At 60.9% G+C, this 23,976-nt stretch overlaps 1 protein-coding gene across 1 annotated transcript in view; it reads left to right on the forward strand.

The window, feature by feature from the left end:
• The window catches only part of VAC14 (VAC14 component of PIKFYVE complex), a 76,403-nt gene that overhangs the window by 44,882 nt on the left and 7,545 nt on the right, over positions 1 to 23,976 (forward strand). Inside the window, exons 15-16 of the mRNA XM_019979588.2 lie at positions 21,981 to 22,155; positions 23,588 to 23,706. Of these exons, the coding sequence (XP_019835147.2) occupies positions 21,981 to 22,155; positions 23,588 to 23,706 (294 nt within the window). The remainder of the gene's footprint in view (positions 1 to 21,980; positions 22,156 to 23,587; positions 23,707 to 23,976) is intronic.

Raw genomic sequence — 23,976 nt, forward strand, 5'->3', positions numbered from 1 at the left:
TCAGGGTCCAGGAACGGCGACTGGAAGGACAGAGGCGTCCGGAGTTCTTGAGGACAGACATTTGGCTGTGGGTCTTGGCCTTGAGGAAGAGGCAGGACCCTCCACAGGCCGGGGAGAGGTTCCCCACCCGCCTGGCCTTCCCGGGCTGCCCCTCCGTGGGGGTTGGGAACAGAGCCCCTGCAGGGGTCGGACATCTGCTCCGTGTCCATGTGGCCTTGTTATCGGGTGGGCATAACTGTGTAGAGGTATGTTGGGTTTGGGGAGGCCAGGGATTCCAAAACCGGATCTCAGCGGGGCTTGCTGTGCCCCGCCCCAGGCCCAGGCCCTTCTTCATGCTGCAGGGACTCAGGGTGGACGGATGCTGAGCACAGGTGGTGTGAGCGCCAGCCCTGCCCACACCAGCCCCCGCCCCAGGGCTCCACGGCGGTCAGGCAGATGCCACAGGCACTTGGGAGCCAGTTGAAGAGGGGGCTTCTCAAGTCAAACGACCTTGGGTTCGAATCCCAGTTCCTCCAGTCTTTAGCTTGTGGACTGTCTCCAAGCCCAGTTTGCTCTGACTGTAAGACGCTGTCGTTGCACCTGCCCCGTCGTTCTGCAGAGCAAGGTGCAGCAGATGCTGTGCGTTTGGCGCCCGCAGACAGCTAGGGGGTGCCTCTGTCGGCCTCAGGACGCAGCCTCGGCCTCTTCCCCAACCCCGTGCTCTGTCGGGAGGGGAGACTGGGCCCGGCTGAGGGTGAGAGAACCAACCTTCTGTGCCGAGCGCTGGCTCCCAGGGCGCCACCAGCGGTCCGGCCCCGAGTGGGTGTGTGTGTACATTTCCTCTGGCCCATCCCACCCCCCAGCCAGTGCAGACGGAACAAGCACAGGGCTTGTTTTCCCACGAACCGTCCCACTATATTCCAGAGAAGAGGAGAGGAGGGAGAAAACGCAGCCTCTTTGATAAACTGCGACATGAACTCCAGCGCAGCCCAACAGCTGTGATCCTGACAAGGCTTGCTTCTGTGCGGAGCCTGCGCGGCTGAGCACGCTCACCCCCGGCCAGCTCGGCCCTCCGGCAGCCTGGGCCTAATCAGCTGTGCCTCCCCCACCCCGCTTCCTCCCTGCTGCCTTGCAAAGAGGGCTAGCTGGAGAATGCTTTCTTTTCAGCCAGTGACTGTGCTGTGAACTCAGGGCTGCAGCCCCAGCCAGCCCCGTCCATGGTGGCTGAAGTCCCAAGCCCCGTCCCAGGAGAAAGGGAAGCCCCCAAAATGAGGCATTGGGAAGGGGCCCAAGTCTGGCGGGGGGAGCTGTCACGAGGCTTTCTTCCACGAGACCCAGACCCTGAGAAGCCCCACTGGCTACAGCTTCTGGTTCATTCTGGCCCTCCTTCGACACAGACATGCCTGGCAGCTCATCCAGTGCAGCCGAGGCCCAGTGTCCCTAATACGTCCCCTGCTAATCCTGTTCCCCCTCACCGCCGCCCCCGGGCTCCGCAGAAGAGCCCCGCATTGGGGGCGGGTGGAGTGGGAAACTGGCCACTGAGGGGGGTGGTGGGGCCGGAGCCCGGGCTAGGAAGCCACTGGAAACTGGACTGGTTTTTACTTGTGGGGCGGGAGGGGGCGCGGTGGTGCAAGAGGAGCTCTGTTTTCACGCCGTAATTGGGAAATTCCGCTGTGCTGTCCTCGTGCACTCCTCCCTGGGGACAGGCGGCCCCTGTGGCCGGGGCAGCCCGCAGCGTGGGCCCGCCCTCCCGACCCGGCCCCCGCTCACCGTCTGCATCCCCCGGGCCTTTGGAGTTTGCTCAGCATCAGTGGCACCCTGTTTCCCTGTCCCTTTCTGCGTGACACCTTACCTGCCGGGGTCATTGGTTGGCCCCCAGAGCCCATTGTGCTGGTGTGAATGAAAGATGAATCGCGGGACCTGGCCAGACCCTGTTCACAGAGCGGTGCGGAAAGCAGCTTTTCCCACGGCCCCCAGCCTGCAGGGAAGCTGCTGGGAGGCCCAGCTCAGCTCTCCCTCGCGCCCCTTTAACGGATCACGTCATTTGCTCACAGTAAAAACAAACTGCTGTGACAGACACATGCGCCCCTGAGTTTGTGTGCAGAAACAGGTCCCGAGGCTCCTCCCCGGGCTGCAGGAGGATTGGGGTCTTCCGTCAGTCGTCCATGTTGATGGGTCCTCCGCCGAGGGGAAGGGGACGGGACACTGAGCGGGGCTGGGGGCTTTCTTCAGGGGATCGCTCCATCCCTCTCAGGAGCAGCTCTTCTCTCTGTCAGCGTTCAGTCAGCCTGCCCAGCTGCCTGTGGGAACCTTCTGGAGCCTTCCCCCATCACTCCTCTCCAGGGGCCAGGGTGCGTCTGTGAGATGAGACGCAGGACAGCACAGGGAGTGTGTGGCAGAAGCTGCTTTGCACAGCCAGCTCCTGACTTTCATCTCCTAAGCGGAACGACGCTGAGGGCTTGTGAATGCAGGGTGGCCCAAGCCGACATGCCAGAGATTGCCTGCAAGAAAGCCCTGCCCGCGGGTGAAAAGACGTCCCTGGAAGGGGCAAAAACGCAGAGAGCCCAGCCCAGTCCATTTCCACTGCTCTCTCGTCCTTGACAAAATGCCAGCATCCAGCACCTCGCAGAACCATCTGCGACCCAGGGCCTCCCCTAGGCAGTCCGCATGCTGTCCTCCATGTAGAACCCACTCTCGTGCACACTGGAGTTCCCTGCAAGAAGTGACATCTTTTCTTCTGGAGTATGGAAATCACATGCGATGGGCCTTGCTGGGTCAGGCTGGGATTAATTAGGTGCAGCCAGGAGTGTGGGGGAGGAGAGGATGTGCTGGCCAGAGAGAACCCTGTGCAGTGTGCTCTGGGAGTCTGGGGAGTTCTAGAGGGAAGTGGCCCCACATTCCGAGGGTCCTCCTGGATCCTTGAGGGGGCTGCTGGTGGAAGCAGGGGATCGAAGGAGGCTTTGAGCAGGGCTGCTGGGAGGTTAGAGGTAACGGGTGGACTTAGCAGAGGGAGGCCATGTGATCCATGGAGCCAGCGGTTTGCCCCACATCCAGGAGCGCCTGTGGAGGGGAAGGACTCTGGAGCCACCTCGTGCCCACCGCGTGGGATGCCTTAAAAGGCCTCCAGAGACTCATCATATGGGTGGCGGCACCTGCTGGGCCATCCCAGCCTCCAGTTAAAAGTGCTTGCTTTGTAGTCCACACACCTGAGAAGCGTCAGCTCCCTGCACTGTAGCCAAAAGCTGGGAACTAGATAGTGAATTTCCCTCTGAAGCTTGAGAGGTTGTGGAACCTGTAGTTGTCTCTGGATCTGTTTATACCTTACCTCAGGACGCCAGGAAACTAGCAAAGCTTTGACCTTGGGAAGCCAGACAGCTCGGTTAATTAGAAAGTAGCTGCCGGGGATCACAGTGTAGCAACTGAACAGAATATCAGCAGGTTTGGAATTGGCCCCCAGAGGTCACTTTCATCCTCCGGCTCCCTGGAGGAGGGCTGCACCTGCGCCGGGAGAGACGAGTGGGAGTCCTCGGGCTAAGTGTGCTCTGAAGCTCCAGGAACAGCAGCTGCAGAGGCCAGTGTCCGGTGGCGCACTGTGCCCAGCTCTTGGGAATCTCTGCCTCTGCACCTTTTCACCTTGGCTTTCCTAGAGTAGGCTGCTCTGGGAGGCGCCTCTGTGGTCCTGCCCTCTCCCCACAAGCATATTCTTCTAGCAGGTGACCACAGAGATCACATACACACACTCATACTCAAGTTCAGTAAAACACGCTGAAGGGTTTCCATCACGTGCTGTTTGGAAAAGGCGTCAGACCAGCTGCCCCTTCCACGTGGAAGGAGAGCTCCCGTCTCTGAGCAGATGCGTCGGAAGGGCCCTGGCCTGGGGGAGTCTTGGCGCCAAATGCAGGCTCAGACGGCAGGCACCCGCCCACGTGACAGAGCGCAGCACGCGGGGAGGGGGCTTTGTAAGCCCAGCTGCACGCTCATGGGGTCCTGGGCGGACAGTGGGAGTCTCCTTACAAGCGGGCAGCTTGGCTCCCAGGAGAGCGTGGGCGCTGGGCCTTTGCCCTCACCCTCGAGTCTCCCTGTGGCCCAGGAGCCCCTGCGCCTGCCCCTCACCCGTGTCTCAGGGCACCTCCAGGGGCGCTGTGCACCCACCGTGGAGCCCGGAGCCCAGGGCCTTAGCTGTCTTCTGGGTGCTGGAGGCTGTGGGGGAAAACCGCCCAGCGTCCAGCCTGGACTTGCTTTTCCTCAGCCTGGCTGGATGGGGCCTCTCCAGGCATCGCTGACCCACAGGGAACCCTTCTGTGGCCACCCCCTCGCCACCCTCTCCCGGCTGTCAGCCTCTGCCTGTCCCCACTCGGAAGGGGACCGAGGATGAGTCTGCAAGTCCCTCCCCGTCTCCCTCAGGCCCCGGGCCTCCAGACTCCTGCCTGCCCGCCACGCTGGCCTGTTTCCGGTCTGTATTTAGATGACATCATCTCACAGGAACTGCCTGGCTCTCGGACAGGGACTGACTGTCTTTCTTGGTCTAAATCTCCGTTTTGATTCTTGCTCAGAAGAACAAGTCTCAACCCCTGTCTCCTCCCAGCTCGTTTGTTTTTCCTCTGGTTTATCACAGTTGCTCACATCACCTACATTGGCCTCTCTCTCTCTCTTTGAAGCTGAGCTGAGACAGATTTCAAGTGCAGTCCTGAGGCATCTCGTTTTTCTCCAGCCCTCTGTCAAGCATCTGTCTCCAGCCATGCCTGTGACTCTTTCCCTTCCGACGCTGCTTTCCTGGGCGTGAAGTTTGTCCATCTCCACTGGCCGCACGCCCATCGGGGCTGCAGTCACGGTCCAACGCCCCAGCTCCTGCTCTCGCCCGTGACCACCTTCCCTGAACGTGGGGCCGTCTGAGCCTCCTCGTTTCATTCTCCCAGAGAGCTGCCACTCTAGCCAGATAACGGAGCTCCCGTCTGCACCCGCAGCCTTGTCATCGGCAGACTCGGAGCCTCCTGTGTCCCCGGTTCTGCCTTGTTTTCTCTGCCATTTTGCTGTCTCTCTGGCAAAGCCCTCTTTTCTTCACCACGTGACGATGACACGTTTGGCTTCTGTGCCGCACGTCCGTCTCCTCCTGGTCAGGCCACCGTGGCAGCCTCTCCTCCCTCTGTGGCTCAATTTCCACGAATCCTTTTTTTTTAATGTAAATTTTTCATTAAATAACACCATACCATATAAAGGTATGTGAATCGTAAGTGTCCTACAGCTTGGCTAGTTTTCGCCGGGTCCCTGTATCCAGGTAATGAGTGATGAAATCAAGAAGCAGAGCGTTTCTAGCACCCAGAGGTCCCTCTCACGTCTCCTCCCTACTCTTCCTCCCCCAAGTAGGCACTGACCTGACTTCTAACTGTACATTCGTGTACCTGATTTTTTTGTTTTTGTTTTTGGAGGGTTTTTTGTTGTTGTTAACCTGATTTTTTGAGCTATATATAAACAGAATCATACAATCTGTGCTCTTTTATAAGCTTTTTTTTTGGCCCACCGCGTGTTTGTGAGAGTCACTGTGTCCACATAGCAGCAGTTCACATGTCTGTCTCGTCCCCCCTGTGTGAGAGCAGAGGCTCACCTGCCCATCCTGCTGCCGTGGGCAGCTGGGCATCTGGGCTGTCTTCTTTGGCACTGCTGTGGATAATGCTGCCTTGGGCGTCCCTTCCCGTGTCTTCTGGTGGGCACGTGTGCACGTTTTTCTTAGACAGCGCCTGGGGTTTGCCGGAGCAGGGCCATACACGTGTTTAGCTCTGACAGAGAACTGTCCTAGCCGCACCAGTCTCCGCTTATATCCAGGATGTGTGAGCACTTTTGTTGCTCATGTCCTCACCAGCACTTGGATCATCACTTTGCTTTCAGCCGTTTTGATGGGCTTGTGGTGGTATCCCCAGGTGGGCTTTCGTTTGTTTGGCTTTGGCCATACTGCCTGGCTTGCAGCCTCTTAGTTCCCCAACCAGGGCTTGAATGCAGTGGTCCCGTCGCTGGACGCGCAGAGTCCTAACCCGTGGACCACCAGGAGACTCCCCTCACCTTGTGCTTTTCATTTTCATTTCCCTGAAGACCATGAAGCTAAAGAACTTCTCATCGCTTTTTTGCCTTCTGGATATCCTCTTTTGCAATGAGCCTGTTTAAATCATTTCCCCGTTGGGTTTCTGGTGAGTTTCTTACTGATCTGTGGAAATTCTTTATACGTTCTGAATTCAAGTCTCTCCAGCGTGTGTACTGTAATTATCTCCTGCTTTGCAGTTTGCCTTATCGCCCCCTTAAAAGTGTCTCTGATGAACAGAAGTTCTTTATTTCTAATGTAGTTCAGGTGACACGTTTTGCTTCTCAGCATTTTTTACGGTTTGTGGTGCTTTTCTCAGGGGATTAGGAGCTCGTGAGAACCAACCATGGAGCTGCCTGTGTCTGGTAAGCATTCCCAGCGCGCTGGACTCCGAGTACAATCCGCCTAAAGCCCAGAGGCATTAGAGCTCCGCGCTGGACAGGGTCTCGGAGGCCACCTTCTTTCCATCCCCCCCGTCAGCTGAACCCCAGGGCTTCTGGGTTAGAGCCACTTAGATATAACTACAGTTGTCAGCAGTCTTGGGGTCACAGTCACCAATACAACAAGGGGCCTTGCCTGGCCCTTAGAGTCAGACCGAGGTGTGGGCTGCAAGGCCCGGGGACTTGGCGTCTCCTTGTGGTGCCATCTCTCCTCTCAGCCTGTCTGCGGTCAGCCTCTCTGCTTTGGCCTCGCTTGTTGGCAGGGAGGTGGCCCCTGTGTCTCACTCCATGTGCTGGCTGTGCCCTGCAGGGTCATGGGCCCCTGGGTGGGGCGGAGCGGAATGGAATGCTCTCCAGAGGAAAGGGCCTGCAGCCGCTCAGCTGAGCATCATTCTCCTGTGCGAAAGTGGAGATAGTAGCCGCCATGGTCTCCTGCCAGTTCCCGGGAGGTTAAGTGTCCCCACAAGACAGTGCTCCGGGGAGTGTCTTGTACCTGGTGATTGTGCGGGAGGTTCTGGTGGTGGCAGTGAGGATCCTTGCGATGAAGCTCCCTCCCTCTCTGCATGTCCATCAGGGAGCCGGGGCTGGGGGCCTGGCACTCCCGCTCCCCCGTTCCCAGCCCCTGGCTCCTCCAGTGCCATCCGCGGCTGCTCCCTTGGGCTCGGCTCCTGGAAGGCAGGCGCTCTGTGGCTGACTGTCGCTGTCTCTTGTCTTCTAGAGAAGCGTAGGCAAGAAAGCTGCTGAGCAGACTAAGGCTAAGACTTGCCCCCCGGCGGCCTCCCCTCCTCCGTCCCCACCCCCACGCCCTGCCCGTTGGGACTCGGTTGCAGTCGGGACACGGACTGGCAAGCCCGAAGCAGGAGCCCCCCTGGGCCTCCTCAGGCCCAGGTCTCTCCTCCCCATCAGCCCCATGCCGGGCTGGGGTCTCAGGACCTGGGCCTGTGCCCCACTCCCACGGGGAAGAGGGGCTGCTGCTTATGGAAAATTGGTTCTGGAACCAGAACCCCAGGCTGTGGACAGGAGACCCAGCTGGCGTCCACTCTGTGGTCAGCCTCAGTGCTTCCTGGAAAGGTGTATGAAGCAGGCGACACCGAGGGCCCTCCAGGGCGGCGGTGGAAGAAGGGACCCCCTCCCCTCTGCCTGCAGCCTAATTGCCCAGCTGTGGCGGGTGGGGAGCCGTCTGTGTCCCTTTGACCTTCCCGGAGACCACCATGGGGGGCAGGTGGGCGGGGGGCGGCACCTGAGGAGTCGGGCCTCCAGATGGTCTGATCCCTTTTCTGTGGTTCCCATTTGCAGCGCTGCACCGTGCCAGGGGCTAGGCCTTGTCTGCTGTGTGCTGCTGTGTCACTGACTCAGACCCAGCCCTGCCCCCAGCAAGGCCGCTCATTCTGTCTCCCCACCTAGGCCCCAGCGTGGTGGCCCCAGGCCATGACTCAGGGGACGAGGGGCACCTCAGTTTGGGCTTTGGGCTCAGTTTGGCACCCAGGAGGGGCCTTGAGGGCCAACCAAGGCCTCTCACACAGGAGGGGACTCGGGCTCTGCCCTGCGCCACGCCCGGGCTAGGCCGCTACAGACCCAGCCCCCGTGGTCCACGGGGGGCACCCTCGGGTCGTGGTGGCAGGAGCGTTGTGGGACAGGCAGGGAGGAGCACAGGCTCACCCAGGCGGCGGCAGGGTCACAGGTGCACGCCTTCTTCTGGGGCTGGTCCTGGGGCGACCTCAGCGTACTAGGCCCCGAGCCAGCCCTGGGCACACGCTCCTGCCTTCACCCAGGTGGCAGTCCAGTGACACAGCAGACGAGTGACTAAGAAATATGAGCCCCGGTGCCGTGGCTCCTGCTCTGGAGGAAACGGCAGGCTCGATGGGGCCCACAGGTCTGAGCCTGCAGGGAGGTGGTGCCCGGCAGCTCCAGCAGAGCCAAGAAGCTGCGACCTGGATCTTATGTTTTCTCGGAGCATAAAAGTGCCCTAGTTTTCCCTCTCCTCAGGCTCAGCTGAAGCTACGCCAAGAACTAGCTTTTAAAGGCTGCCTGAAATGTGGTTTGGAGCCAAGAATCTATAGAGCCAGTGCATTTGTGACCTTGTTGAAAACGCTTACTGAGGAAAATCAGGGGGTAGGATTTGGGGGGTAGGATTTGGGAGCTGGCTTTTTGTTGTTGTTGTTTTTCCTTTTGAAAATTAAAAAAAAAAAGCCACCGCTTTGGCCCTCCTCACCCCCTGCTTCCCACCCTGAACTGGGCCCCCACCCCCACCCCCCGCCGCCGTGCCCGAGTCCGCTGGCCCCAGGCGCTCAGCCCTTCCGCTCTCCATGCCTCCCCCACCCCACTCCCTCTCCATCCCCCAGCGCTTCAGGAATGAAAATACCAAGTGGGTAAAATTAAGGAGCCGGGTAGAGCCCTGGAAATTAGGCCACAGCTGTCAGGCCAGGCAAGAGTCCTCATCTCTGAATGGACTGCCGAGAGCAAGCGCTCGCATCCCCTCCCGCCCCCCGTGAGCGTGGATCAGAGTCCTCAGCTCCCCGCCCCACTCCGGAGGGGCTGCTGCTGCTGTGCCAGCCTCCACTCATCACCGAGCAGGCCTCAGAGATGGGGTCCCAGTGCCTTCCCGGGGGGCCCCAAACTTGAGCAGCAGTGATGCTCTGTGGGAGCACATGGTGGGGGGGTGCCCAGCACAGAGGGAGGGGTCCAGGGAAGTTTCTGGAAAGAGAGGCAGAGTCCCTGAGCCATGGAAAATAAGGCACTCGATGGCGGGGAGGTGGTAGGAGAAGGTGCTGTGTAGGAAAAGTGTGCTCAGAAGCCCAGGGCCAGAGCGTGGGCCCCCATGGGGCCCCGGGCAGGCTCAGAAGGCCCTCTGCACCTGCTGCGGGCATGCGCAAGTGCTGAGAGACACCCCGACACATGGCCACGCTGGGGTGGGTGGCACCGAGCCGGGGGACTGCCTGAGTTCCCAGAGCCCCGTTCCCCACGCTTCCGTGAATGGCAGGGAAGTGGGGCCCAGGGCTCGCGGTGATGGGAACGCTCACTGTCCATCTCCAGCTGCACCGTTGGCCTCCTCAGACACCAGAGGGTGGTTAAGGAGCGGCTCAGGAAGCTTGCTTTACAAGGGACATGGCCATTACATCGTTCTGGAAGGTTCAGTGGTCCTGGGGCCGGCAGTGTGAGCAAATAACTTGAACTGAGTCTCAGACCTTCTTGATGCCCAGACGTCCCTGCCGTGACGCGTGCGGCTCTGTCAGGCAGCTAGTCCCAGGTGTCTGTGAGCTCAGCCAGCTTGCCTTATCTGTCCCCAGAGAGGAGTCAGCCTCTCCCTGTCTCCTACGGGAGCTGATCCCCTTCCTGACAGACTGGCCTGCCTCCTTCAAGTCCACTCCTGAGGGGCCTCCCGCCCCTCTCTGCCGGTAGCCCCTGGCCTGAACAGTTGGCAGGTTCCTGGGATTACCTCACTTCCTTCCTACCCTTCAAGCCTGAGCCACCACCCCAGTCCAGTTCCTTCTGCTTCTCCTGGCACCCCCAAGTAGCATGGTAATTGCTTTCTCAGGTCTTCAGCTGTGCACCCCGCCTGTGAGTATTTCCCGGTCCCCTGACCCTCTGCAGGAAGACCCTGCGGGGAGCAGGAGGGAGAAAGGACTGTGCCCCCATCCCCTCCCCTGCGGTCCTCTGCCCTGTCTCCTGCCAGCGGTGCCTGCGGTAGCAGCAGCACTGCCACGTTCTGCCGCAGCCCCATCACGCGGTCCGAGGGCACACTCCCCCCAGGATGGGGTGCCAGGCCTGCTGGGATAGGGCAGCTGCCCGATGATACCCATCCCCAGCCCAGATCCTGGGAAGGTCACAGCTTCTGTTTCATTTTTGTGGTGTTTGGAGAAACATTCAGGCATCCCTTTACATGCTTAGTCTTCCTGAGCCAGCGGGGGCGCTCCTAGGAGAGGAAAGACAGCCATCAAAGATGTGCCTACAGGCCAAGCATAGTGGCCGCAGAGTGGAGAGCCCGGCTCGGGGAGGAGAGGCCAGAGAGGGAAGCAGGATGGATGGGCCTGGACAGGCGTGAGCGCCCTGGGCCCCGGCCCCTGCTGGCTGTCTCCTCAGCCCCGCCGCCTTCCGCAGCCCTGACCTGGCTCTGGCCTCCCCCTTGGAAGGGGCATCTAGAAAGGCGGTCCCCAGACCTTCCATTCTTGAAACCGGAAGGTGCTTACACAAGGCACACGTGACTTAAGTAGCCGCACAGGAGGGAGGCTCCCATGCGAGGCTGCAGTCTCAGATCTCCCCTGACCTGGCTGCATCTCACCCACCAGCCCCAGGCCCTGGGGTGGAGGCGGCTTTCCAGCATTGGTGGGAGGCCGGGCCTTCGTCTCCGTTAATAAGACTTTGCTCTTCTGCTCAGACTCTATTTCAGGAGAAGCCACCCCGTAGTAGGCACTCCTGCCTCAGAGTGGAGCCAGGCGTCTTCTCATGTGAGGAGTATTATGCTAATCACTCCTTGCAAACAGGCAGACTCTGTAGGAGGTTTGCCTGGTTTTATATGAAACCTACGCCTTTGAAGCCAAGAGCCACCGTGGCTAAAAATACCATTTCCCGGCTGTTGATCCTCTCATCTGTGCTGTGCTGGTTTCCATTGTTAAACCTCACTGCTCCGCCTCCGAGATCTCCACGAGGGGGTCCACAAGATCCCCAAACGTTTAGGTTTCTAAGTGATTTCCGGATTGTTTTAAAAGACATTTTAACCCATGTAAGATAAAAAAGGAAATAACCCAGGAGAATAGTGTGAAATGTGAGAGACCCTCCCCACCCCTTCCTCCCCCACAAGTAGCCTCTGCTTTCCGTTTCATGTACCTCCTCCCAAAACTTGTCTTTGTGTTTACAAACGTGTGATTCTGTTTGGCTGTGGTGAAAGTTGTGGTTTTCTGGCAGAGGGTTCCAGACTCAGAGTCATTCTGCCGCTTGCCCTGTGTTCATTGACACATCAGCCGTCGTTTGACAAGCGAATCCATCCAGATCCCGAACTCGTCGGGACGCTGCCCTCTCTTCTTCAGGCCGCAGCGGGCCGGCTCAGGGTCACCTCTCCCTGATCAAGGCTGCCATTTCGGGGTTGAACTCCATCGCCCAGACCGTGGACTGTGGGCAGTTGTGAGGGGGTGCTGGGGGTTCCCCAGCAGACCCCTTGGCTGACACACTCTGCGGGGGAAGGCAGGGGGCTGTCTCTTCTGTAACCGAGACCTGGGACTCCTCAGGCACCTGCAGGACACCGTCCTGTCTGGAGCCCTTTCTCATTCTCATGTGCTTAATCCCATAAAGATCTCCTAGGCTGGAAAGGGACATTCGGATGAAAAGCCTATTTCATGCATCTTAAATTTCCCTGAAAATGACTGATCACAAAAGAAATTTTTGCAGCCTCCTGACAGCGGGTGGAGGGGGGAAGAGAAACCCCCTTTGCATTTGGCCACAGAGAACTGAAGCAGTCCCCTCCACGCTCTCTTTGTCCCATCCCTTCGGCTGTGACCCTGCCATCCTCCCAGCCCTTTCACTCTGATCTCTTCACATTGTCCAAGAGACTCAAGCCCCAAGGCTGCTCTGATATTTGCTCTTTGTTACCAGCAGTGGGTATTAGCGTTTCACTTCCCAGTCTGTTCTGACGTTTATCTCAGTGCCCTTTAAGTGGGCACTTGTGAAGAGCTACAGAAAATGATCTCAGATCGTAAAATTCCGTAAAACTCCCAGACGAACGATTGGAAGGCCAGAAAGGCACTAATGGTTCTAGCTCCTTGGAGAAGGTTCTCTCCTGTGGAAGCCAGATGTGGCCAGGAAGGCGGGGGAGGTGCATGCGGGGAAGAGGAGCACTGTGCTTCCCCCCTGGGGCCTCTGAGGCTGGGACCCAGGGGAGCGCTGTGCTTCCCCACCCCCCGGGGCCTCTGAGGCTGGGACCCAGGGGAGCGCTGTGCTTCCCCCACCCCATCCCCGGGGCTGCCAGGCTGGGACTGAGGGCAGGGTGGCCACTCTGTCCAGGCCAGAGGGCTTAGCTCCCTTGCACCCTTCCAATGGAGCAAGTCAGGGCTGTGCACATAGGACCTGGGACCCTAAGGCGGGGACAAAGCAGAAAGTCAGGGGAAGCTAGGACGCAGGCCCTGGATGGGTGGGGAGCGGTTGGAGAAGGAGAGCAGCCAAAGCAGTCGGAAAAGGAGAGTGGTCGGAGCCAGGCCCAGGCTCTGCAGCCCTTTGCCGGGGCCGTGAAACAACTACCCACGGAGAGCAGCATCGCCAGGCTGGCAGCAGTTCAGGGCGGCGGTTCTCAGTCCTAACCGGGAATACGCGTCACCTACTCCTGGAGTCCCGGACAGTCTTTGGGTGACTCCAGTGTGCAGCCGGGTTCAGGGGTCTCTCAGTAAGGGGCTGTTGCTGACGTGGAGGGCCTCCTGGTTCTGGAGGGTCACTGTGTGACCTTCTGGCTGGGCCAGGACACTGAGACATGAGGTACGTATGGCGCCCACGGGCCGGGCACTGAGGCTGCCGCCACAGAAGATGGGAACCCTTCAAGGCACATCCTTAGAGGATCACATGGGAATGTGAGATACCAGTGGATCACTGTGGTTGCCTGGGACCCACACCATGAGGGCAGCCCGTTCGAGTGAAGAATTTAAGGAGGGGGACATTCTGGCCTGGGTGGGGTGACCATGTGGGCACCAGGCTGCTGGGCCCAAGTCTGGTGGCGGCGTTGAGAGGGGCAGCGTGGGGGGACACTCAGGCCTCTGTGTCCCGGCCCAGGGTGACTAAGGGGGAAAGGAGGCGCTCGCTGTCCGTAGGTGCTTGTGGTCGCCTCACCAAGCAACAGGGAGTGATCCTCAGCCTGGAGCGAAGGACTAGTTTGGGAAGAACAGGATGGAGTAGAGGAAAGTGTGAACAGAGCAGCTTGCTAACAGGAAGGCTGGTGGGGCAGGGGGCGCCCAAAGCCATTCCTGGGGACAATGGAGCAGGCCGTCGGGCCCCCAACTCCCGGCACTTCTGTTACCTGCTGCCTCACTGCTCGGAAGGTCACCCCCACCGTTTGAGGGGAAAAGTGTCAGCGATTCAGCGACGCCTTCCCTTACCTATCCCCTCCACCTCAAGGGACCCTGACGATTAAGGGCACGTGTCATGAGGTCTGTGTGCCTTAGGCATTCTGGTCACAGGGAGCTGGAGCCCTCAGGTGGAAAGAGGGCCTAGCCCAGGAGGAGAGGTCTGTCCTGCAGGTGACACCCAGTTGACTGTCCGAAGGAAGGAAACTTGAACTCTGGGTCAGGGATTCGACTGCACCGTGGCCCGGCAGTGCAGCTTGGACCAGCCCTGGGTTTCAGTTTCTTGGAGCGCTTGGTCTCTGAGGGCCTCCGTGAGCCTGGCTAGACACTGGCAGGGCGTGGATGGCAGCCAGGTCTGGGCCAGGAAGCAGTATGCCAGGCTGGATGGGCGCTGACCTTGAGGCGCCTGCAGCCTCTTCCAGGCGGGGCCCTCCTCAGCGGGAGGCTGCATGTGTCCAGAGGGAGCCCCCTGACAAGGGCAGGAGCTTGCAGGGCTTCAGAGGGGAGGACCATTCCATGCAATTCTCTTGACAATCCACCCGTGGGACCCCCAGGCCTGCAGGGCTCAGGGTCGTTTCCCCGGCAACTCAGCCTGGACTCAGAGCATGGGAGTCGTCGGACTGAGACCCCTGCTCCTCCCAGACCTCAGGCAGCAGCTGGTCTGGGCCCTGCTGGTGGGGTCACCCCCATGAGTTCCTTCCTCACCCCCACTGGGCTCCCCAGCTCTGCCTCCTGCCTCACCCCTTGGAGACGGGCCACCACCCCAGCAGAGCAGCCTCGGTGTGGGCGAGGTCACTGCGGGCCGGGGATGGCCGTGTGGCTGCTAGGTGCCCACCACCTGCAGAGGCAGCTCAAGGGTGGGGTGCAGTGGGAGGAGCTGGTTTGCTGGTAAACTGCCACAGGAAGGTTCTGGAGAAAACCAGGCTCCAGTCCATCAGAAGGCCTAGTGAACCTGTAGCCAAGGTGCCCTCTGCCTTCCCGCAAAACCATCCCATCTTCCAGAAAAAGCCCATCAGAGCCCCTGGGTGAGCCAGGTGAATGGCGAAGCAGCAGCGAAGCACTCGGGCACCAGGGAGGGCCGGCCAGATAGGACCTCAGCAAGGCTCTGGCCCTCACCCTCGTTTTCCACAGATGAGGACGGCTAAAGCCACTCCTGGCCCATGTGAAAGGGGCTTTAGGTACCTGACAGGCCTAATATGGAGAAAGCACTCACAGATGTCTGTCCTGTGGGGCCAACGCTGAGGAAGCCGTGACTCAGCTTGAAGGGAATCCCTGTGATGGGAGAGGCAGAGCCCAGGCCCCTCTCAAGGGCTGGCTGCAGTTGATTGTCATGGAGACCACAGGATTTCCCACGCCGGCCCTTCCCTTTCTTTTCTTTTCTCGGGAGGGCTCAAAAGATGAAATGTTCTGAAGCCATGGGCTTCACCTCCCAGGGTTTGAGGCTTGGAGCCTGGAGAGAGAGCCCCCAGAGGCTTCCTTGTCCTTCCGTGGTGTCCCCAGAGCCTCCGGCAGGGGGTCACACCCCTGCCACCTGACGTGCCTCCAGCCATGTTCAGGGCAAGCTCCCTGTGGGACCGAGGTGCAGCCTCCTTTCTAGGACACAAACTCGGACGTTGTCTGTAAGTCAGCCCTATGTGGTTCACAGCCCGCCTGACTCCCTGGCTGCCCAAGCACGCAGTTCTCAGTGCCAGCTGAATGCCACACCAAAGTGACCCAGGCCATCCTGCCCTCCTGTCAGTTAACTTCTGGCCCACAAGTATCCATCTCCCCATTGCCCCCAGCGGCACAGGCCTGTCAGGGGGGCCAGAGGCGCTTAGAGCACATGGGGGCCTGGCTTGAGCAGGCTGCTGCGGCACATGGGAAACACAGGCCAGTGGGTCGTGTGGCACTGGCTGCTCTCCTGGGGATGGGCAGGAAGGAGGGAATAGGGTCACCTCTCCCGGGCTTCCCTCATAGCTCAGTTGGTAAAAAATCTACGTGCAATGCAGGGGACCTGGGTTCGATTCCTGGGTTGGGAAGATCCCCTGGAGAAGGAAATGGCAACCCACTCCAATATTCTTGCCTGGAGAATCCCATGGACAGAGGAGCCTGGCAGGCTGCAGTCCATGGGTGTGCAAGAGTTGGACATGACTGAGTGACAAACAGACTTCTCCCCGCTCTGCCCCCTCTCTCTGTGGTCCCTGGAGCAAACCCCGAGCTTCCAGAGAGGCCCTGGGCGCTTCCAGGAGACCACTTGGTTTTCTCAGCCCCTCCTGCCCTAAGGAGGCCTTCTCAGAAGGTCCCTGGATGAGCCCCATTCAGGCATCTGCCCCCAGAGCCTGCCACACCCTCTGGAACAGGGTCAAACGAGCTGGGTGGGCCAAAGCCCCTTCCTTCCCATCCCTCTGCCTCTCCCCATCTGCCTCTCTCCACCTCTGCTGCACCGACTCCCAGCAAGACCCAGAAAAACAAGTCCTCATACCCTCTCCTCCCACCACACACCCCCCCAAAAAAACTTCTCAGTGTATCAGACACATTGGCTGCATCAGACACGATGAATTTTTAAGGCATGAGTTGGCAGGGTTACCATGGCTGCCTCTGCCCTGAGGGGCACACTGCTGAGGATTGATTGAAATAAATAAAACAGATTTACAACTTTCATACTTGGGAAGCAAAGAGCTGGAAGGGAAGAGAAGCCGGGGGCTGTAGGGGAGGAGGCAGGGAGCTCTCTAAACTTCAGAAGGGAGCCCATGGCCTCCTCCCCCATCTGAATGTCTCAGCGACCTGAGAGCCACTTTCTCTTTAAATTCCTAAAGGATCCCAGCTGTTGGAACAAGGGGCAGGGACCAGGCGGGAGGGCCCTTTCCTGTGGGAATGACTCTGGGCCCCGAGTTCCCTGTGCTCGACATTAGGCCGCGCTTCAGAGTTACGGCTGTGGGGCTCCTGGCAAAAGCCTGTTTCGTTGGCCTTGGGGCCGAGGGGCCACGGACACGACCTAGGGCCAAAAGGGAGAGGAAGTGAGGACCCGGCCCTCCGTGCAGGGTGCTAGCAGCTGGGGATGGAGATCAGAGGGGGACCCAGGCTAGAGGGAGAAGGCGGGTGCTCTGGGGAGACAGTCTGCCTGAAGCCCACTGGCCAGCCCTGAGTGCTCCTCCAAGGTGGGCTCCACGTGCAGCCTCACAGGGAGCCTGACTCAGGACGCCTGCCCGCTCACCTCCCGCAACCCAACGCCCCACCCCACCCCCACCCACCCGCCACAGGCCACACCACCCCCTGAAGAGCCGAGCTCATGGGGGCGGTCCCCCAGCCCAGCCCCTCACGGGGTGCCGGGTGGGCTGGATGGCCGGCTGGAGACGGAGGCGTGACGGACCCGGCGGGCAGCACTGGCGGAGGACGCAGAGGATGCCCCCACGAGCATTCAGGGCAGCCTCAGACACAGCGGACAGACCTGCCCGCATCGGACACCATTGGTTGGGCCCAGCCAGGCAGGAGGCACCGAACGAAGTCACTGGCGTCGCCTGTCCCCCGTGTGGCACTAACACAGCACGACTCCTCGAGGTCTGGAGGGCCTGGGAAGGACTGGTCCCCTGACTCCTCGGGAGGCAGGGGCCCTGGGGAGTGGCGGCCACCCGCTGGGCCCAGGACCTGGCAGCTGAGGCTCGTTTTGAGTTCTCTCTTCGTCGTGGGGCAGTGAGCAGGGAGGCGAACGAGGGTTGAAGCAGGAACAGACTGTATTAGTAGTGACTGGGGAAGGCTGGGGGAGCGGGAGGCAGCCCCCGCGATTATGCCCATCTCAGCAGCAGCGTCCCCTTCTGCTCAAGTGGGGTGAGTCCAGAGTCTCCCCTCCAGGCCAGCTATTCGGTGCCCGGTGCTGGTGGCCATACCGTTAGTGGGGGTAGCTAGTGACTCGAGACGGTCAAGAGTGGGAAAGCCCTCCAGCCTCCATTTCCCCTTAAACTTCTCTTGAATCCACCTGATGCCAGTTCCACGTCCCCCAACCGGTAACCGGGCTGACTCGCCAGTGGGATGAGTTGTGCCCACCAGCTGGTCCCAAACAAAGCACCCTCTCTTCATGGATCAAACATATTGTCTGCTTCAGCTTTTCTACAAAAAGCCAGGCCTGAGCAAGGAGTAGGGAGGGGAGGGCCGGGCAGCCGCCCCCAGCGCCCCTCGAGAAAGGATGAGCTCACTTCACTTCCCAGCTAGCTCTGGGCAATAGGCTTGGTGTTAGAACCGGCAGGGCTGGGTGCCGGGGGCGTCGACATGCCCTGACTTGGCGACAGGCGCCAGGGAGACCAGAAGGGAGCCCGGGGACCTGGGAAGGCTTGGCTGACAGCATGGGTCGGGGAGTGTGACTTCGCTGGTCCTGTTTTTGGAGGGTATAGGGGAGTGGGGTCATGGGAAGAAGTCTCCCGTCTTCTCCCAGAGCCACATGGCTGACTTCAGATTTCCCAGCAGGAAAAGCAGCAGGATGCTTCCCCAGGAAAAGTGCCCATGCTCGGGCCCCTGCCCGCCAAGAGCTACTCTGGTCCCCTGCCCCTCCACATGGGCCTGGCCCCCAGCTGTCCCCACCGTCCATGCCCCCCTCCTCTGTGCCAGCCCATGCCTGCCCCGGGCCCCCTCTATCCCAAAAGGACTGGGCCCCCTCCTTCAGCACCCCCACTATCAAGACGGCCTCCCCCAGGCACCCTGCCCCATGCACCACCCCCAGGCCCGCAGGATGAGCCCGGGAGAGCAGGGCCTCTTCTCACGTCCTCTGCACACGGCCCGGCAGGGGAGGGTCTCGGTCCCCACACCAGGGCGTGGCCTTGCCCAGCTTGGCCCTGGTCCCTGGAGAAGAAGCGGCGCGTGGGATCTTCCCACACCAGGACAGAGCGAGGACCCGCGGCCTCAGGGCGCCACCTGCCCTCTCCAGGCCCTGCCAGGCCGGTTGAGGTCTTCCTCCTGCCCACTCTGGCCCATGGTCACCTGAAGCAGGGGCTGTAGGTGGGCTCCAGGCTGGACCAAGGGCAGCACCTCCCACCACGGCTGGGGCCGTTCAGGGGCAGAGTCTGGCAGGTGCGTGGCCGGTGTTTGTGGTTGGGGGACAGTGAGAAGGCTCACACTAGCCCGGCAAGCGTGGTGTGGCCCCGGGGGCGAGCTCTGGTCCTGAGCCTTCCCAGCCCAGCGTCCGGCTTGGCCTTTTGAGGCCGCCCCTCTCTGTGCTTTAGGGAAAGTGGTGGTCCCTCTTGTGTCCAGGGGTTTCAGAGCCGACGGAAGGTAGGGTGCTCCCCTGAGAGCTCCTGTGAGTGACACAGGGTCCCCCACGGGAACTCGGACCTGGAAGCATGGGACAGTGGTCCATGCCGCAGCGGGCGACTGGAGGAGAGAGGGCAGAGTGCGCGCTGCAGGCCGCCCCAGGGCAAGTGCGGGCCGCCCCGGGGCAAGTGCAGGTGGACCCCTGCTCTCCTCGGGCCTAAGGGGGCCTCCAGGTTGTGGCCTCCCAGACCCCACCCAGGCTCCCTCCCACCCCACCTCTCTGCCTTGTCCCCAAGTATTTTCCAAGCTATTGTCTCACATGAATAGCACGTTAATGTGGGTATTAAAAAATATGGGCAAATGTTTAATGCTCGCAAGCTGTGTTTCATTATTGATGCTCTGCTTGAGGGCCCGGCAGGCAGCACAAGCAGGCGGGGGCTCCACGGAGAAGTGATGACGCAGCAGCCCTGTGAGGCCGCCATCTGCCGGGCCCGCTCACTACGGGCTCCTAGGAGGCAGAGTGGGGAAGGGAGCTTGGTCCCTGGGTCTGAAGCCGCCCCTCCTCCCCTGCCTGTGTGGCCAGGCCCCTCTGCGTGCGTGGGGTGCCGGCTCAGCAGATCCCACGGGGGGAGCCTGGGGCCAGGCCAGGGAGGCTGGGCCGCCTGTGCGGGTCACACCACAAACTCAGGTTTTGTGAGAAATGGCCCCTTATTTTTGGCCATGCTGGGTCTCCATTGCTGCATGCAGGTCTCTAGTTGCAGAGAACGGGGCTACTCTCTAGTTGCAGTGTGCAGGCTTCTCATAGCGATGGCTTCTCTTATTGTGGAGCATACTCTTGGTGCACAGACTTCAGAAGTTGCCACCCAGGGGCACTTGTGTCTTGAGGGCGCTAGAGCGTGCTGGCTTTGGTAGTTGTGGCGCACGGGCCTAGCTGTTCTGCAGCATGTGGAATCTTCCCAGACTGGGGATTGAACCTGTGCCCCTGCATCGGCAGGCAGATTCTTATTCACTGCAGCACCAGGGAGGTCCATAATTTAGCACTTTTTAAGAAGCACCCCAGTAGTGGCACAGAGGGTGAAAAAGAAGCAGGGAGTCTGATTAGAAGGTGGCTTGGAATTGAGCAGGCAAGAGAGGGCTGAGCGGTGGCCCCGGGCAGGATGGCTGAGACGGGCCAGGAGGCAGGCGTGCGCTGAAGGCAGAGCCCTGGTGAGAGGGCCCCTGAGGGTCACGGAGGACTCCATGGTTTGGGCTGCAGCAGCTGCATGGGCAGTGATGTCCCCTGAAGGCTGGGGGCCTGAGTCGAGGGGGAAACTAAGAGGTGTGCTGTGGCCCCGCCAAGCCTGAAGGGCCTGTTGGTCAAGCGGGCAGGGCAGCCACCAGGCGAGCGCTGCCCATCCAGAGGCCACCAGGGCTTGAGAGGCGTGTGTGGGAGCCGCTCACCTAGAAACAGCTTTGAAGACATCCGCGGGGCCAGACACGGCCACCAAGGGTGCCAGCCAGAAAGGGAGCCGAAGGCGACCGAAAGCCCCAAGGAGGGGGGTGTGGTGGTGACACGGATGTACTCAGTGCTCTGCTGTCCTGACCTTCTGAGGCCTCCTTGTGCTCGCAGCTTCTTAGAGATGCCAGGAGGCCGTGGTGCCTGCCTCCGCTCCTCGCCACCCCCTCACCGGTCTCTCTGCACCTGCCCTGGCCATCCTCTGGCTGCCACAGGCCCCCCCCGGGCCCGTGGTCCCTGGGGAGCGCTGCCTGGCAGCAGCCTCAGCTGTCGGCCCCCGTCATGGAGACGGCGGCAGCTGCGGGCGACGGTCACTTGTGACCATTTGTCAGAAAGCATTCCTTCCTCCCGGCCTGCCCTCCTATCCTGCTTCTCTCCCACGGCCCTGGAGAGGGGCCCTTCTCGGGCTGGGAGGGCCCCGAGGGGACAGAAGCACTGTCAGTGCTCTGCCAAAGGGCCACCCGTGGTACCAACGCGGGACCCGACCAGGGGTCCCGTCCGCCACGCACCACACGTCACACAGGCTGTCAGGAGTCTGGGTAGCTGCCCCCCGAATCGCCCCAACAGTGCAGATAGACGTCACCCCCAATTAGAAGGTGGAGAAATTGTCCACAGACACACTGGGTCACACAGCTGGTCAGGAATCAGGAGCACTAGGCTCGGGGCCATGGCCCATCCTCCACCCGCCCCACCTGCCCCCACTATGGCGGAGCCCTCCCCGTCCCACCTCTGGCTCATCCCCCCAACAGCTTTGTTTCCATTTCTTTGGTGATTTCTGGCCCCAGCCTGCTGGTTCCAGCTGGGCCTAGGCTGGAGACAGCCTGCCTGCTCTTTACGCTTCGTGGTTTGGCCTCTCTGTTACCAAATGCTCTGGGATTTTTCTGGAGCCAGGGGTGGAGAAGAATCTTCTCCAGTCTGGCCCCAGGGCGTGGCTGGTATTCGGAAGGAAGCAGGAAGCCAGACCCTGATAATGCTGAGTTTAGTGTATGTTCAGTAGCCAGAAGCAGAGATGTTAGAGGCTCATTGGCTCCAAGTGGGGCATATTTTGTTCAGCACCTTTGAGGCCTCAGACCCCTGTTCACACAAGCCTGAGGCCTGAGAAAAGACCAGGAGTCAGGCAAACAGACACTGACCCCGGATGAGAGACAGGAAAGGGGGCGCCATGCTGGCACCGGCCCCCAACAGGCAGGGCTCAGGGGCCACACCCCACCCTTCTTACCAGCCTTTGCCAACTCCTGGGTTTGCTTTTCTCGCTTCCAGAGGCCTTGAGATTCCTAGACTCCCGACAGAAAGGCCTGCTTGTCCCGGCAAGGCCAGGCTTCTGTGGGCAGCTGGCAAACCAGGGAGGTCGATAGGCTTCCCCGAGCCCTGTCCTTGAGACCTGGTGTCACTGTTGACATCACCTTGGTCCAGAGACCCGGGGGAAACTGCTTTCTTCCTCTGTTCTCTGGGTTCCCAGTTTTCCCTTTTATAAAATGGAGACTCCTTCCCAGAAAGCCCGAGCCTTATCCCCCAAGCTGTCTTTCTTGGGATTTCACATTCTGGCCTGGGGTGGAGGGATAAACACAGCCTGTGGGACTCTGGAGTGCCCGGGAGCCATGGACCCAGCTCCACTATGAGTGGCCCCCTTGGGCCCCCCAGAGGCCCAGGAGCCGGGGGTCCTGCCACAGGTCCAGAAGGCTCTGCCTCCTGCTGCACATGGAGAGCATCTTCCCCCTCACCCCTCGCCCCTCCCCCAGGCAGCTCTGCCTCCTGTTGCACGCGGAGAGCATCTTCCACTCGATGGCGGACATCTTGCTCCGGGAGGAGGACCTCACGTTCGCCTCAACCATGGTCCACACCCTCAACACCATCCTGCTGACCTCCACTGAGCTCTTCCAGCTGCGAAACCAGCTCAAGGACCTAAAGACCCCGGTACTCCTCACCCGCAAGCTCCAGCCAGCGTCGTTCGTGTGTGCACGGGGCACGGCCGTGCCAGCCTGCCCCTCGGTCCCCAGAGATTGGCGGGGAGGAGACAAGGATGTGACCCGAGGCCTCCCGGTCCAGTGTCAAATACAGGTCCCTTTGGGTGGGCTGTATGTGAGTGCTAGCCACAGGCATGAGTTTCCTTGGAGCAGCCCGCCATGAAGGGCTCTGCCCACAGAAGACTGGGGACCCTGCTCCGGGGTCCATGTGCCCTCCCTGACACCCCACCCCAACCTGGCACTGCCCTGTGCACACAGAGCAGCTCGGTTCTGAGCCCCCATTGCAGGCCTGGTTGAATCGTGCTTACTGGGCTGTGCCAGCTGGTCAGGGTCGGGCCTGTGAATACAACCCTGCCACGGTCGGGTGTCACTGCTCCCCTGACCCTCCTCCTTAGCCTGGGCCCCCCTCTCCCTCAGAGGGACATGTCTGTGTCAGCCAGGGTGTCATGGTGCTGTCTGGCCCAGGAGTTTTGAGTGAGGACCCACCAGGGCTGGTCAGAGAGAGCAGGGAGGTGCTCACCATTCTGCCAAACCGCTCTGGGGGATGTGGGTCAAAGGCCTCACTCAGACTGAGCTGTGGAGGGTCCCTGGGGTTGGCTGTCATAGCTGGCCTGGCGGCTCTGGGGCTTCCATCTGGGCTGTGCTCATCATCCTCCCAGCTCAGACGCTGCACTGGCCCATCTCTGGGGTCTCCAGGACGGCCAGGCCTGTGCCTGGGGGCATTGGGGCCTGGCCTCTGGGAATGAGCCAGGCCACACCCCTGCCTCCCTCCTGTAGGATGTTCCTCAGGGCAGGGGCGCTCCCTAGGGTGGGCTCAGCTCCAGGCGTGGTTTCAAGTGCAAGGTGAGCTGCAGAGGAAGGAAGAGGTGGCTTTGAGGATGACAGGAAGGTGCTGCCCAGGAGAGGAGGCAGGGCCCTGAGCAGGCTTCCTCCCCGCCCGCACCCAGCGCCCTCACGGACCCCTAGGCCCTGCCGTGGAGGGCTGGGAGGGTGACTGCTGTTATCTGCCGAGTTGGGAGCGCCAGCGCCCAGGCCAGGCTCGCTGCCGGCAGGCCCTCGCAGCCACAGCACGTGGCTCTGTGCGCGAGAGTAATGACAGGGTCTGAGGAGGAGCTGTCAGCGTTTCCTTTGTGACGGCTCCTTCCGGCTGGGCTGCCAAACAGCCCCGAGGCCGAGCCGGCCCCTAGTGCCCCGCGAGGCGCCCGCGGCGTGGGGGGGGGGGGAGGGCGGGGCACGGCTGAGGGCCCCCGCGGCGGGGGTCAGGGGCGGGGCCCGGTGGGGGCAGGGGAGGGGGCACGGCTCGGGGGCGTGGCCCGCGGCGGGGGTCAGGGGGCGGGGCCCGGGTGGGCTCTGTTGACAGCGCACCCCCCCTCACCCCGCAGGAGAGCCGGAACCTGTTCTGCTGCCTGTACCGCTCCTGGTGCCACAACCCCGTCACCACGGTGTCCCTCTGCTTCCTCACCCAGAACTACCGGCACGCCTACGACCTCATCCAGAAGTTGTATCCTTCGCTCACCATCCTGCCACCCAGCCTCAGGCGATTGAGGCCGGTCCTAGAGGACTCCCCTCCAAGGCTCCCCTCCGGGCCTGTGGCTTTAAGGCCCGTGAGGCCCAGTGAGGGACGCAGCTGAGAAACCGGGGTCATCTCGCGAACCGGAGGTCGGGAAGGGTGCGTGCTTACATGAGGGTGCGCCGGGAGAGAGGCAGGGTGTCCTCAGCCCAGTGCTGGCGCAGGGACGGGGCGGTTGGACGGCAGGAGGAGTTGAGCCCA

This window comes from Bos indicus, chromosome 18 (genome assembly GCF_029378745.1).
Source record: "Bos indicus isolate NIAB-ARS_2022 breed Sahiwal x Tharparkar chromosome 18, NIAB-ARS_B.indTharparkar_mat_pri_1.0, whole genome shotgun sequence".
NCBI classification, from domain to species: Eukaryota; Metazoa; Chordata; class Mammalia; order Artiodactyla; family Bovidae; genus Bos; species Bos indicus.